This window comes from Echinops telfairi, unplaced genomic scaffold (assembly GCF_000313985.2).
Source record: "Echinops telfairi isolate 266 unplaced genomic scaffold, ASM31398v2 ScPeMD7_7469;HRSCAF=8507_1, whole genome shotgun sequence".
In the NCBI taxonomy this organism is placed as follows: Eukaryota; Metazoa; Chordata; class Mammalia; order Afrosoricida; family Tenrecidae; genus Echinops; species Echinops telfairi.
The window spans coordinates 1,020,341-1,034,372 of record NW_022111373.1 but is presented as its reverse complement, the minus strand read 5'-3'; the positions used below and the strand labels follow the sequence as shown (position 1 = coordinate 1,034,372).

The window sequence follows — 14,032 nt, the reverse complement described above, 5'->3', positions numbered from 1 at the left end:
TCCAACCATTTTATCCAAATCTCCTTATACTCTTCCTTGATTTGACAATTGAAACATACACACTTGCCTAATTACATGAGGTTTACATGTACTCATATAAATTGAATGTATGAAAAGGTAGAATGTATGTTAAAGGGACGCTAAATAATGTCGGGGTTTTTCTAACGGTCATTTTATTGGGTTTTTTTACAGCTCCTATAACATTCCATACATCAATTATATCAAGCATATTTGTACATATGTTGCTATCGTTATCTTTGAAACATTTACTTTCTATTTGAACCCTTGGTATCAGCTCCTCTTTTTTCTCTCCTTCCCCCACCCCTACCCCCTCGTCACCCATTGATAAATTATTATTTTCATATCTTAACACCAACCGCTGTCTCCCTTCCCCTCACAGTTTCCGTTGTTTGTCCGTAAATGATGTCTTCTATGTCTTCCTTGATTTCCAAGACAATATCTTTTACCCTTTCCATAAGAAAGACTATCAGAGAAGCTGCTATTTAGTCTGAAGATCTATAGTTTTTGTTGGATTGAGGGCCCTGATTTTACCCATTCTCAGAGAATTTCTAACTGGACCCCTGATATTCTGTGCCGAGAGAGCTGTCCCTGCTCTAAAGGGCCTCTTTTCACATTGACCTCAAGGTGATCCATATTTGTTGTTGCCACAGTGACAGCCCAGCCTTCACCCTGAAACCCCAAACAAGGACAGGAAATACAACCATCACTTCTGGGATGCCCAGATCAAGCAGTGGAGAAGAGCCCCCATTCCTGGGACCCACCTAGCCAGCCCCTGGAGGGCAAGGGGCCTATTGGGTATGTTCATATTTCTGGTTCCTTCAGTGAGTGGGCTGAGCTCTACATCTCCCACTTTGCAAAGGTTTGTCTTTCACTGTGTGCAAAGAGAAGACCTGAATGAAAGGCAAGTTCTCTGACTCTGCTGCTTTCCTAGGCGAAGAACAGAGAGTCTTTTAGAGCCAATGAACTCCACCCCTTTGGATCCCTTGTTGAAGACTGGCTCCAGGCCCTGGTACCTTCAGAGAATCTGGGAGAAGACCAGGTAGTAAGTATCCTCTACTGAGACTTATCAGAGCAGGTCAGAGAAGAGGTCTAGTCTAGCCTATTACCCAAACACCAAACTCACTGCCAATTTTGAGTCATAGTCCACCCTATATGACTCGGTAAAACTGCCCTGTGGGTTTCCAAGACTATAAATCTTAAAGAGATTAGAAATCTTCATCCTTCCCCCCAAGAGCAGCTGGTGATTTTGAACTAACTTTGGGGTTAGCAGCCCAACATGTAACCCAATGCCAACCGGGCTCTTAGTCTAAGCCATAGGGCACAATTAACATGGAGTTGAAGGCAGCAACACAAGAATCAAAGAATGGAGCAGAAAAATACCAGGACATACTCTAAAAAACATGAGAATTAAGAAGAGGGTAGAAGATTTAGAAAGAGCCCTGGTGGCAATATAGTAAAGCACTTGGCTGCTAACTGAAAAGTCAGTGGTGGTGGTTTGAACCCACCCAGTGGCTCCATGGGAGAAAGACCTGACAATCTACTTCTGTCGGGATAACAGCCTAGAAAACCTTGTGTTGTTTTTAGGTGGGGTTGAGTCAGTTCTGATACACAGTAACTCTATGTACAACAGAAGGAAACACTACCTGGTCCTGTACCATCCCCACAATTATGTTTGAGCTCATTGGGTTTTATTCTGTTACATGGGTGACTATGGGTGACACCCTAACAACAAGGAGTTTTAGCTACATTTAGTAATGGGGGCAAGGTCTGGGGCTATACTGGGTGCTATTTTGTACTTGATGAAAAGGTCTCATAACCTTCCTTTGAAACGAGGCTTGAAATCTGATGTAGATGTATATTTAAATGTCTTCATTTCTTTTCAATGTTTTGCAAGTGAGTCAATGCTAGCTTAACTTCCTTTACTCAATCATTTAACTTTTGAGGGTAGATGACAGTCAAAAGGGGAGGAGGAGAGGATGGCAATATAGCCTAGTGCTTTATGTGGCAAGGCGTTAGTGCCCCAGGACTGATTTTTAAAACCATCTTTGCCCACCACTTAAGCAGTTACTTAAACTTCTTGGGCTGTTCGATTTATCAAACAAGGAACGTAATTTTGTCTCTTTGGTGATTGTAAGCAACAACAGCAAAATATGAGAATGTACATTTAAATTATATAGCACAGTGCCCAGCACATACCGTTTTACTTAAATGTTTCACAAATTATTAGCAATCATGTCTCCTGTGCTTTTTCACCAGGGGGAAATAAACAATGCAAGGTAAATCCCTCTCCAACTTTCTTGTAAGTTCCTCACTACTACTCTGCTGTTCTTTTTCAGTTTGCTGAATTGCTGCTGGCTCCTACTGACCACATCTATTTACCTGACTGACACTTGAGTGGGGCACAAATATTTAGAGAAAACAGATATCTTTCACGGGATTTGTTGCTAAGTGTAAATAGTGAAGGTGACTTGCACTACTACCATTTCCCAATTAAAAAAAGAAAACCTAAAACTCTGCCGTACAAAGGGCACAACACACAGGCATTATTTAAAACCCCTCCTTGTTCCATCTGTTTGCCTGTCTCGTTGAAGGTAACTGAGACTCAAATTTACCTGGGCGTCAGAAACCATCTAATTGTTTCCCAACCTCTTCACCTGCTACTACATTCAACCTCTTTTAAAAAGGGTTTAAACTTCGGCCAAGGTGGGAGGTGGGTAGTGCTGGAAGGGGCTTAAATAAAAGGCGGTTTTCTTCATCCTCAAGAGGAAGTAGTGCCATCAACATCTTTGCTCCATCTGCTTGCTTCCTCCTCCCCCTGCCCAATTAAAAAAAAAAAGTGGTTCAGATGTAACCACTGTAACCCTCCACCTCCACCACCACCCACCCCCAGCAACTGAACCGCCTATGATGTCATAATCACAATCCCATTACCTCATCCTGATGGGAGGGGGTTGGACATAGAGGGAGCAGCAGGGGAGATCAGACCTGGGCCTTCCTCAGGTTTAGCAAGTGTTCTGGGTGAGAGCTAATGACAGAACCGAGTGGAAGCGGCTCCGCTTCCGTTTTATGTCCTATGTTTATAAGGTTCGAGCCATTCGGGCGGCTGTAAGAGGGGCTCCAGGGACCCGGAGCAGGCCCTAATCGGCGCTAGGACTACACTTCCCAGCAGCCTTCACGCCTCGGACGGGTCCTTCGCAGAGGGTGGGGGGTCCTTTATAGAAGCGGAGACGTAAGGCAGGACAAGAGAACAGGCGAGAGTCGCGGTGGCTAATACTATTGAGCATCCCGAACCGAGTGAAGAGCCGCATTTGGGCCGATGGAGGCGTAAGAGGGCCCGGGCGACGGCTTTGTTTACCTTTTTCAGGCGTCGCTTCCCCCGCGGGCTTCACGACGTGCCTCCAACTGGGCAAGTCCACCTTCGGCGATATTTGGGGGGAGGGATTCTCTACGGAGGAAACCATTCCCGTCCCCAAATGACAGCGTGAGGCTGGTTCCCGACTGCGCAGTCCGAAAGGGCTGTGAGCGAGCAGCAACGTGGGCCTCAGGCCCTCGCGGGTGGTTCGAGAGGGTTCTTCAGACGGGTGGGATCCTCCACTCTCCTTAGGGGCCTGTTGGTTCGCGCCGGCGCCTTTTAAGGGCACCGTGGGGCGAACGGAGCGCTCAGAGCTGCTCCGGCCGCGGCCCTAGGAGCTGGAGGAGCCGCGGTAGGTGGCGGAGGGCAGGTGGCGCTGGGGCCTTGGGGCGGGCACCTCGGTCGTCCCTCCTCCTCTCCTCTTTCCCTTCCCCCAACCCGGCCGCCCGCGCGGCCCGGCCTTGCAGGCCGTCTCCGCGGGGAGACCACGGGACCCGGTGGGGGAGGGGGTGGCGGAGTGCTAAGTCCCAGACCCTCTACAGCCCCTGCGTCCTGAGTTCGCTTCCTGGCGCCAGATGATGGGAGCTGAGTCGGAAGAGGCAAACGACAGCCCCCTTGAGCGGGCCCTAGCACCCCCTGAGGGGCCAGTGGACGCCCTATGCCCCACCCCGCAGGAACAGGCAGAGCAGCAAAGGGAGAGGTTGAAAATTGGTGGGGGCCTAGCCTTTTGCTTCTTCATCGGGATTGGGGGAGGGGTGCACCCCACTTGTCACCCCTGTCCCTACCAGAGCCGTATGGTGGAAGAACAGTCAGGTCCCTTATTACCTGTGCCTGCGCCTCCCTGCCTCTCCTGTTTTTCTTTAGTCTCCCCCAGAGGTGTGGGGCTGGGACCTGGGGGGAAGGTCCCCAGGGCATCTGTGATTCTCCTCTCCCTTGGCTTGGCTTGATCCTAAGGTTCCCCCGGTTTCAGCACACCCTCAGCACCCCCCCGGGGCCTGAGTGGCAGTGGAGACTGCTATGCATGGGAGTGGGGTGGGGGTCTGGTCTTTATTTTAGGGGGCTGCTGATGGAGGGCAAGGCTGGACTGAGTTGGGCCTGGTGAGGTGGTGGGGAGGGCCTAGCGGCCTGCTCCTCAGGAAAGGGCTAAGCCCTGTGCCAGTTGTTAAGCTGAGAAGTTTTAACTTGTTTGGTGAACGTTCAGGGCTCACTCTACCCCCCACACCCCAAAGAGACAAAATGGAAGGGGAAGGAAGGCGGCCAGAGAGAGCTACTTAGACTTTTCCAATGCCTGCCTGAGAAAGGAGGCCCCTCGCGGAGCTGGTTTGCCTTCTTTTGTGTCCTGGTTTGATTCCTTATGGCTTCCGTTCTGTTCCCCCTCTCAGCCTGGCCTGTTTTAGGAAACTCAGGCTGAGAGTATCAGCTGTGTGGTGGTGGTTGCATTGTTCCAATTACCGCTGTGTGTGGCCACATCCCAACAATTAAAATGCAGAAAAACACAAACTCACTCTCTTCACTTGATCCCAGAGAGGGCTGTTTGGCCACATGCCTCATGAAAAGCTCGAAAGAGTTTGCCTCACCCCCTCTCCTCATGGCTGGTCAGCTTGAGGCCTAGGGTCTCTGGGGTAAAAGCCTGCCTTCAGGTTCCCCCTCTCGTAGCTCCTTGAGGGCAGAGTTAAGAAATCAAGAGCAGAAGTGATATTGCCACGGGAACATAGGGGAAGCAACTAAAGGCAGCTCTCAGGAAGCTAGGACTGTGTTCAGGGTGTAATAATTATGCATGAAAACGATAGTTAACTGTAATGATGATTGACTTCTCTGGCACCTTTTCCCCAAAGAACTCCCAAGTAACATTCAAATGTATTCGTTTTTGCCCTTCCTTGTGTTTTGTGGCCCTCCTCCTGAGGTGGGACTGGAATAGGATGATTTTTTTTCTTTTTTCCAAAAGTAGCGTGATCTGCCCCCAAGGTCACAGCAGAGCCCTCTTGGGCTTCTGTTGGTACCCAGCCAGAAAGATAGACTCTATTGCCTTCTTCATCTTAATGATATCATCGCTTCTGGCATCCCGAGGCCTTGTAGAGTAACAAACAGGAGGGGGTGAGAAACGGCAGCCTATGTGGACTCCTGATTTGTACAGGCCAGATGGTATGCTGCTTGTACATTTTTCACATTGCATGTTATATCCTTCCTGCTATAGTTTACGATTATTCTGCCCGTTTTACATATGGGTAATCTGAGGCCAAGGCAGGTTCAAGGATTTGCTGAAACTGTGCGGAAGTTGGATCGAAATTTAGATTCTTGATCCTTTGTTCTCCCTACTAGCCAAAACGACGTGCATCATCTGGTGAATTGTCTGCCTGCTGGTCATTTTGGGGAATGGGCAGAACAAAATGATGGTGACACTAGGCTAACCTTCCCATTTCCTTGAGCAAGGCCCCTTGGGCAACTGTGTAGACTTGAAGCCTGCCCTCTGATGAATTGGTTTGCTTCTATTAGAAATTGCCCCTAGAAATTAATCAAGAAGAGCATCTTACTTGTGTTCATGGTCCTTGAGTTAAACACTTTGTTGAATGAAATCATAGAGGAGGAGTTGTTACTGTTGTTTTAATATCTGTAGAGTTGAAATCTGATGAGAATTACCCTGTTAGCAGTCCTTTATCCTATTCCCATTTTACCAACAATTGCACACAGTATCTGTTGGGAAACAATTATATATATATATAAATCAGCTGGCCAGGCTAAGGGAGGATTTACAATCCTGTTTATTCTGACTGGTCTAAAGCAGAAAGTCATTCTTACAAGCAGCATTCCCTCATTATTCTATAGTCTAGGAGAAGGGTGTTCTACTCTCTTTGGACTCTGGCTGGAAGATTAAGAAAATATTGAGTTAATCAGGATAAGAATTAACTATTTGGGCATCCCTTTATTTTCTTTCAGCTTTCTGTGTTGCTGGGGTTCTGGGTAGACTCAACCAAGCATGAACCAGGTTAGGAGTGGCAAATAGGTTTCAACTTGCTTGTCAACTCCAGTTCGGATTACTGGCTCTTTAGAGTGCCAAGTTCAAATGTTTTTTGAGGCTATGTTCTGAGACTGTTTAGACTTAGCAGGAAAAAGCTGTGATCAATTAATAATGTCTGCCAGAGTCATAGGGGTGCTGTGGTATGTGTGCCATGCATTTTCCATCTCTAGACCAGGTACATCTCTAATATCACTTGGGGCTGGTCCCTCTGTAATTGGCAGACTCAGCAGGCATGACTGGAGAGGGAAGTCCCAATGGTGCTAGAATGGTGCTGCAGTGGCAGAAGACGGCTCACGAGTGAGGTCTGGAAGAACGACAGGGAAGACATCCATCATTTGCTCCAAAGTGTGCAAGTCAAATCCTGGGGAGAATCATGATAACCCTGATCACTGAGCAACTACAGAAGCAGACTCTGGATGAGCTGAAATGCACACGCTTCAGCATCAGTCTGGTAAAAGACCAGTCTTCCTGCTTCTCCACGACCCCCCTTCCTTTTTTTCTGAGGCTAGTTGTTGCTACTACTTCATTCACCCTTGTCCTGTGCTATATCAGTCATAGTACTTGTCCTGGATGAGCCCACTAAAGGCTCAAAGCCTGGCCCAAAAGGAAGGGGCAGGGATGATTTCACTGATAGAGAAGGGACACAAAACTTGGGTGGAGAGGGTTTGAGGTATTGGAAGATGTGAATTGTTTCACCGGCTAACTTTGGGAAGATAAGCGGAAGAGAAAACCTAGGAGCCCCTTACATCCCTGCAGCCCACACATTTCAGGGATGAGCTGAAGAGGGCTGCCTGCAACTCTATCAGCATGTCCCAAACCCGAATGACTGGATATTCTTTCTCTCTCAGCCTTTGCCTGATCATGCAGACATATCCACCTGTGGGGACCCTTTCCAGCTTGTGTCTGGTAAGGCGAGTGCGCGCTGCCATCAGCTCCCTAAAAGTAACTTCTTTTATTAATTTCTTAAAGATCCAGCCAGAGTTTCTTTATACCAACAGAAGCAGTAGACTGGGGGGTGGGTGGGGGATGAGCGGTTTGTAAAGTTTATGGTAAATTCCATTATCTTTTATTCCATTTTCCATGAACTTTTGAAACCCCTTTGTAATGTATATTGTTATCTCCACATTTTTATTGAACACAAAAAATTTGCATGATACATTTTATTGTATATTTTATTCTTTTCACTTATATTTCCATTAAGTATGTTGACTAATTCCTTGTTTTTAATAGCTGTGTATTGCACTTTATAGATGTCTCATGGTTTATTTAACTGATCTAGTGGTAATCGTTTAGTTTATACCCTGTCTTTTATTATGGCATATAAAACTCTACCTGTGACATTGTGCATATGTAAAAATCTGAGGTATAAATTCTTAAATGTGGCTTAATCAAAGGGCCTCTGATCAAAGAGACATTTCTTTAAGGAGGGCAACCTGCACCCTCTAATCCATGCCAGTAGGTCACTCTGCATCCTGTTTTATTTTCTGGGAGACCTAGCAAGCGAAGTGAGTTGGCAAAAGCATCTCATTCAGCTCTGCCACTTCTCTGTGCAATACTTGCCGAGAGTAGGTACTGTGCCATATGCACCGTGGACACGTGGTTCCAGTTCCCATGGAGAGGAGTAGTGGGGAGAGTTATTGCTCAAAGTTGAGTCTGAGTTTTCTCCACCATCAAGTCTTAGTTTGGTATACTTGTCAGTTACTTCAAATAGCCAGCCCTGCAAAGACCAGCCAGCTAGCCAGAGAAAGATGGCGTATGCCCTTTGTCCCTTAATGAGGTGTTTCCTGAAAGTCACAGTTTGGGATAGAATGCAGTGAGGGCTATGCCATTTAGTCACTTTGCCTTTCCAGCCCTATGTCTCCCCATTCTGTTTGGATGTGAGAGGCGGCCTCGGGACAAAGAATTGGTGTGCGGGTGGCCAGACAACAAAGGAACATAAACTCCCTGCCATCGAATTGATACCGACTCATCGCAATCCTACAGGACAGAGTAGAACTCCCCCTGGGTGTAACTGAGACTGTATCTCTTTATGAAAGTGAAACGCCTTGTCTTTCTCCTGACAAAGGAACACAGGCAGCATTAAGTCTTAGGGTTTCCCAGGCGCAGGTTCCTCTCTACCCTGTTTGCCCCACTTGATTACTTCTTTCTTCTTGGCAGCACCCTCCTTATCTCTTGGTGCTGTTAACACAGCACCCAGAACGGAAGGAGAGCATAGGCCTGCTTTTCATAGCCCTGGCTGGGGGACACCGAGTAGGGATGGGTGGCGTGGGGTGAGGAGTACACAGCATACCCCTCACCCATGCGGGTCTGTTTTGCTTACCTTGGAGAGGGAGGGAGTGGCAGACAATATATGAAAGTGTATTTGAGACTTCAGGTAGCATAGGGGTTAAGGAATCTGCCATTTGCAGCCCTTAGCTGTGAATCCTGCTTTGTTCCTTTGATTGCTGTGTAACCTTAGGCAAGCTACTGGACTCCTGTCATCTATGAAATGGAGATAATAATAGGTCCTACATCATAAAGCTTGAGGGAAGAATGAATGAGATCGCCTACCTGAAGTGCTCAATGCTCGCTATAAAATGTGTGGCACATGGTAAACTTGTGCATAATGATCACCGTCATTAACGTTATTGTTCCTGTGACTGCCTTGCAGAAGGTGCTTCCTGGAGGGGCCTGCCCCACTGTTCCTGTGCCGAGTTCCCTGACAGCCTCAACCTCAGCTACCATTCGTCTGGCTTGAGCCTGCACCTCAGACTACCCAGCCGGGGAAGCTCCCCACAGGAGCAGTCCCTCCCCCAAGTCCTAAGTCCTGAGCCCCCAGACCCAGAGAAGCTTCCTGTGATCCCCACCCCTCCATCCAAGAGGCACTGCCGCTCACTCTCAGTGCCCGTGGACCTGTCTCGCTGGCAGCCGGTGTGGCGGCCCGCCCCCTCCAAGCTGTGGACTCCCATCAAGCACAGGGGCAGTGGTGGAGGGGGCGGGCCGCAGGTGCCTCACCAGAGCCCTCCGAAGCGGGTCTCCAGCCTCAGGTTCCTCCAAGCTCCCAGTGCCTCTTCTCAATGTGCCCCAGCCCACAGACCCTATAGCCCCCCTTTCTTCAGCCTTGCCCTAGCCCAAGATTCTTCTCAACCCTGCGCTGCCTCCCCACAAAGTGGTTCCTGGGAGAGTGATGCTGAGTCCCTGTCACCTTGCCCACCCCAGCGCCGCTTCTCCCTGTCACCCAGCCTGGGCCCACAGGCCAATCGCTTTCTACCCTCTGCCCGGAGCTCTCCCGCATCCTCCCCGGAGCTGCCCTGGAGACCCCGAGGCCCCCGGAACCTTCCCCGGAGCCGCTCCCAGCCTTGTGATTTGGATGCCCGAAAAGCTGGAGTCAAGCGGCGGCACGAGGAGGACCCCCGACGGCTGCGACCTTCCTTGGACTTTGACAAGATGAATCAGGTGGGTTGGCAGGACTTTCCGAGCCAGGAAATGAGGGGACAACTCTGTTCTGGTGCGAGCTATCTCTAGCTTCAAGCCCTGTTGGTAGGGCCTCCCCTGAAGCTCGCTCTCTTCTGTCTGTGCTTCTGCTAAAGTCACCCACCATCCTGGTTTGCCCAAGGTTGTCTGGGTTTTAGCAGAGAAAGCTTCACATTCTGAGAACCTTTCAGACCTGGATGCCACAGAGTGAGATCTTTATTAAACGATCCAATACAAATACCAGGGGCCCCTGCCAGAGGCACCTTTCCTTCCTTGGAAGAGGCATCAGTGACAAAAATCCCATCATCAGTGCCCCAACCCCCCTGGTGCTCAATGCTGCTGCCGCCACTTGCTCTTTGCTGCTTCGTGTGGGGTTTAAACAAGCCAGCCTGCTGCATCCTTCATCTGTTGAACAAATGGTTTTTGACTTCTCACTATGAGTGCAGTTGTTGTGTGCACTTGCTCACTTTCTCACATTCATTCTTCTGGACCACTGGGTCACAGACCAGAATTTATTTATTTGTTCATCCTGGCTTCCAACCACCCGGCAAGCATACGTCGGAGACCTACAACGTCCCAGCTTCTGACTTGATCCTGGGAATGCATTAGTGAAACACGGAGACAGTATCCCTGCCCACAGAGAGCTTTATGACACGGGTCTAATCTTGAATCTTGGAAACTATGGACTGTTTCTTCGCCCCCCTCAAGAGAAATGTGCAAGCACACTAAATTTTCCAGATTTTGTCAGGAAACTGACAGACCTCACCCTAAAGCCTATGACTCCTACCTTCAAGAGTAACCGAAAGGGACAGTGAGATACCACTTGGGCCAGGGCAACAGGGGCAGTTAGCTTCTTTGCCTCCTTCTTACTTTTGTTTGTTTGTTCAACAGAAACCGTACTCAGGAGGTCCCTGTCTCCAAGATGCAGCCCAGGAAGGCAGCAGCGTTTCTCCGCCGTGGTTCATGGCCTGTAGCCCCCCACCCCTCTCTGCTTCTTGCAGCCCCGTTGAGGGTTCTTCCCAGGTGCTGAGTGAGAGCGAAGAGGAGGAGGAAGAGGGGGCCGTGCGGTGGGGGCGACAGGCTCTAAGTAAACGGACACTGTGCCAGCAGGACTTTGGGGACCTGGACTTGAATCTCATTGAGGAGAACTAAAACTGAGAGGCACCTTCCTGGGGCCACACAGACTGACTCTCTTATGGCTACTAACAAGTGTCGAGGCCCCGAGGCCGTGGGCCCAGCCTGGGAACGGGGGTGAGTGGAGGGCTCCGACTCAGGGCAGCCGGAAATCTTCTCGCTCCTGGAAGTGCGACCATGCCGAGAGACTGGCTGGGACAAGATAAACGGAGCTGGTGGCGGGAGGGACAGCCCCAGAGCAGACCCTTTCCATGGCGGCCCTGAGAGTGAGTATCCCTGCCCCTGAGAAAGTGATGGGCAGGGAAGGAAGGGGTCTGCTGACCCCAGCTCGGGGAATTTCACTAGCCCCTTTGCTTCAAAGGGCACTGTGTCTTAGAATTTGGCCAGGGTGGGGGGGGTTCAGTCAGCCTCCTCTGAGGAATTGTGTGAGAGTGTGTGTGTGCATGGGCGTTTGTTCAAGTCAAGGTGTGTTTGCAGAGCCTTAGGGAAGGAAGGCTTTTGCTCCTTCACAGCAGAGCATCCTGATACCCCAGGATCCTGCCTTTTCACCTGACAGTAGGCTTGCATAAGGAGTTAAGAGGGCACCAAGTTTTCCTTTTTTTATAAATAGCTCTGGAGCCAGGCTCGTAATCTGCAAGCCTTCCCTACCCCCCCACCCCCACCCCCACCCCCCGGGCTCTGCAAAGGACTCTGTTTTGGGTCCCTGAAGTGCTATGATCTCAGCTAATGGACTTTGCCTCATCCCCTACCCCTTAGGTGGATGTTGGATTTAGGGGTTGGAGGGGAGTTTCCACATTTGGAGCTGGCCTTTTTTTCCCCTTAGCAGATTGCCTCAGCTACACGTATCCTGCCTCTGTCACTTTTGAAGGAGAGTCAGGCACCTGTGGGCAACGGAGGCCGTTATGAAGGGCTCCATCCTGCCCTTCCCCTCTGACCTTGGAGGGCATGGGAAAGGGAGGAAGGCCTAGTATTGGTTCCAGGCTCCCCAGGAGGCAGACGTGCAGTAGGAGATACCATGTTCAGGCCTCACTGGTCCGGGTGAACTCATCCCATCACTGCCCTTTAGAAGCAGGCTGGGAAAAGCCTATTTGTGTGGGATCCAGGCCCAACCTCTTTTTGGACCTGCTTAAGAAATGGGTGTCAGCATTTACTAGTTTGCTTGTCTTCCACTCTTGCCAGGAAATGTTTATTTGACTCTAATTGGCCCTGAGAGACCACAGGGAGCTTGGGGCTCACTAAGGGACTGGCCGAGGAGGAGCACAGCAAAGGCTGTGAGGAGCAGTTGGGAGTTTGTTGTTGTCGGATTGGGTTTCCTTTTTTTTTTTTTTAAAGTTTTCCACCCACAACGTGAGCCAGGGCAGCAGGTCTCAGTGGCCACGGTGACACCGTGATAGGTGTCAGAACTGCAGTCACCATGCGAGGGCTGGCACGAGTGGAAAGGTATACTGAAGCTACCACTCGGTTGTGGTTGCTGGTGAGGCTTTATCCAGCTTTGGTTAAACCTTGCAGGACCAAATTGGACCTGCTTCTCCTGGTGATTCGGAGAAAAACCATTCTCTTCTCACTTTCCAGGGTGTGTTAGGACCCCTTGTGCTAGGGGGAAAAGACTAAGATCTCTTAATTTCTTCCTTGTGGAGTTGAACCTGGCATTTTCTAGGTCTCAAAGAAGAGCAGCAAGGAGGCTCCTGCCTCCTCGCCTGCACTACAGAGGAGAGAGGTGGCCATGTCTTCTTGCGCTTCTGCCACTCGGAGGCTCTACCCTTCCAGGGCTCTTCTCCTACTAGTTACCACACACATTACCCAGGGGCCACCGGGTCTGGGGGCACGCCTGAGAGAACTGCTCTGAAGAATCCAGGGAAACTGAGCCTAGGAGTTGACCATCCTCAGTTTCATTTCTTCCCTGGCTCTTCTCCCACTTCGGGCCATAATCCAGGCCATAATTTCCCTGGTGCCAGCTGCTTTTCTCCTGGGGCACCCTCATCCCTGGACTCTGCTGCAGATTGGCTGTGCCAGCTTCCATTAGGCCACTGGCAATGCCAGGGGGTCCTCTGCAGGCCCTAAGCTAAAGAAGTGAAGGCAGTGACCTCTGCCTCCATCCTGGCTTCCCCCAAAGCCTAGGGCAACCTCCTTAGGGGAGAAAGTCTATAGAGGCTGTAGTGAATTCCATTTAAGACTGGAAAGTTAAACTGGCCAGCACTTATCATCTTGCTTCCCAGTCTAAGCGCCCTCACCTTTGGGACAAGCCTTTTCAAGAAGTGGTTCATTTTGCTTTACACAATAGATCTGTTTCAACAGTTCTGTGTAAACCAAATGCTATTTTTCAATGCATTTGGACTGCTGACCATTTAAAAGCAGCCTATGATTGCTTTTTTTGTAAAGCAAGCAACCTCCCTCTACCTTAGCTGTTTTGACTATTTGGATTTTCACATACTGGGCTTACCCAGAGCAGAGCACACCTCTCCAGGGCTGTGGTTGATGCTGGGTAGCCATCTGCATCTGTGCTGTGTGTGTGGTGTGGCTGACCAGTAGGTGAGTATTCCTGCGTGCGTGAGTGAAGCCACTCCCAGGCTGGTGCTCTCCTCCTGTGCCCGGTGACTGCCCAGTGGCAGCTCCAGCTGCCCTTCACTCCCACCTGCTGCCAAAGTCCCTGTGCTAATGGGATTACAAATACAAAAAGTGAAAAAACAAAAAAATTTTTCGTAAACTTTGTTTTATATTAAAAAAAAAATCCATAAGTCTGTGTGTGTTAAACATGAGGTCCTGCCTCTGTGGCTGTGTTTGAAAAAATAAAGTTTTATTAGAATAACCCATTTTCCCAATCAACTTTGTGTACTACAGTGTCTTCTTCCCTTCCCCACAAAGAAAGGCAAGAAGAAGCAGTCTGGGAGAAGGCCACCTCACTTCCAGCCCCTTCTTCTAGCACATGGTTGGGCGTTGGCCCTTGGAGGGCAGCATCAGTTCCCTAAGCCCTTCAGGCCACAGCAGGTCATAACGTATAGCCCAGGCATCTGTTAAGGCCAGGGTTATTTCTAGCAGTCTGGTTTGCTCTGTTTCCC

The 14,032-nt window shown here is 49.6% G+C and overlaps 1 protein-coding gene across 3 annotated transcripts; it reads left to right on the top strand.

Moving 5' to 3' along the window:
• The first annotated feature begins 3,490 nt into the window (after positions 1-3,490).
• Positions 3,491-13,799, top strand: FAM53C (family with sequence similarity 53 member C). Of its 3 annotated transcripts, XM_004696641.2 has the most exons (5): positions 3,491-3,725; positions 6,611-6,840; positions 7,238-7,295; positions 9,040-9,824; positions 10,734-13,799. In XM_004696641.2, exons 2-5 carry the CDS (start codon positions 6,763-6,765, stop codon positions 10,992-10,994), a joined length of 1,182 nt encoding a protein of 393 aa, XP_004696698.1. In that variant the 5' UTR covers positions 3,491-3,725; positions 6,611-6,762; the 3' UTR covers positions 10,995-13,799. The 3 variants fall into 3 exon arrangements, with proteins under 3 accessions (XP_004696698.1, XP_045140943.1, XP_045140942.1); XM_045285007.1 differs by lacking the exon at positions 3,491-3,725 and having other exon boundaries at positions 3,889-6,840; XM_045285008.1 differs by lacking the exons at positions 3,491-3,725; positions 7,238-7,295 and having other exon boundaries at positions 3,883-6,840.
• Positions 13,800-14,032: the final 233 nt, after the last annotated feature.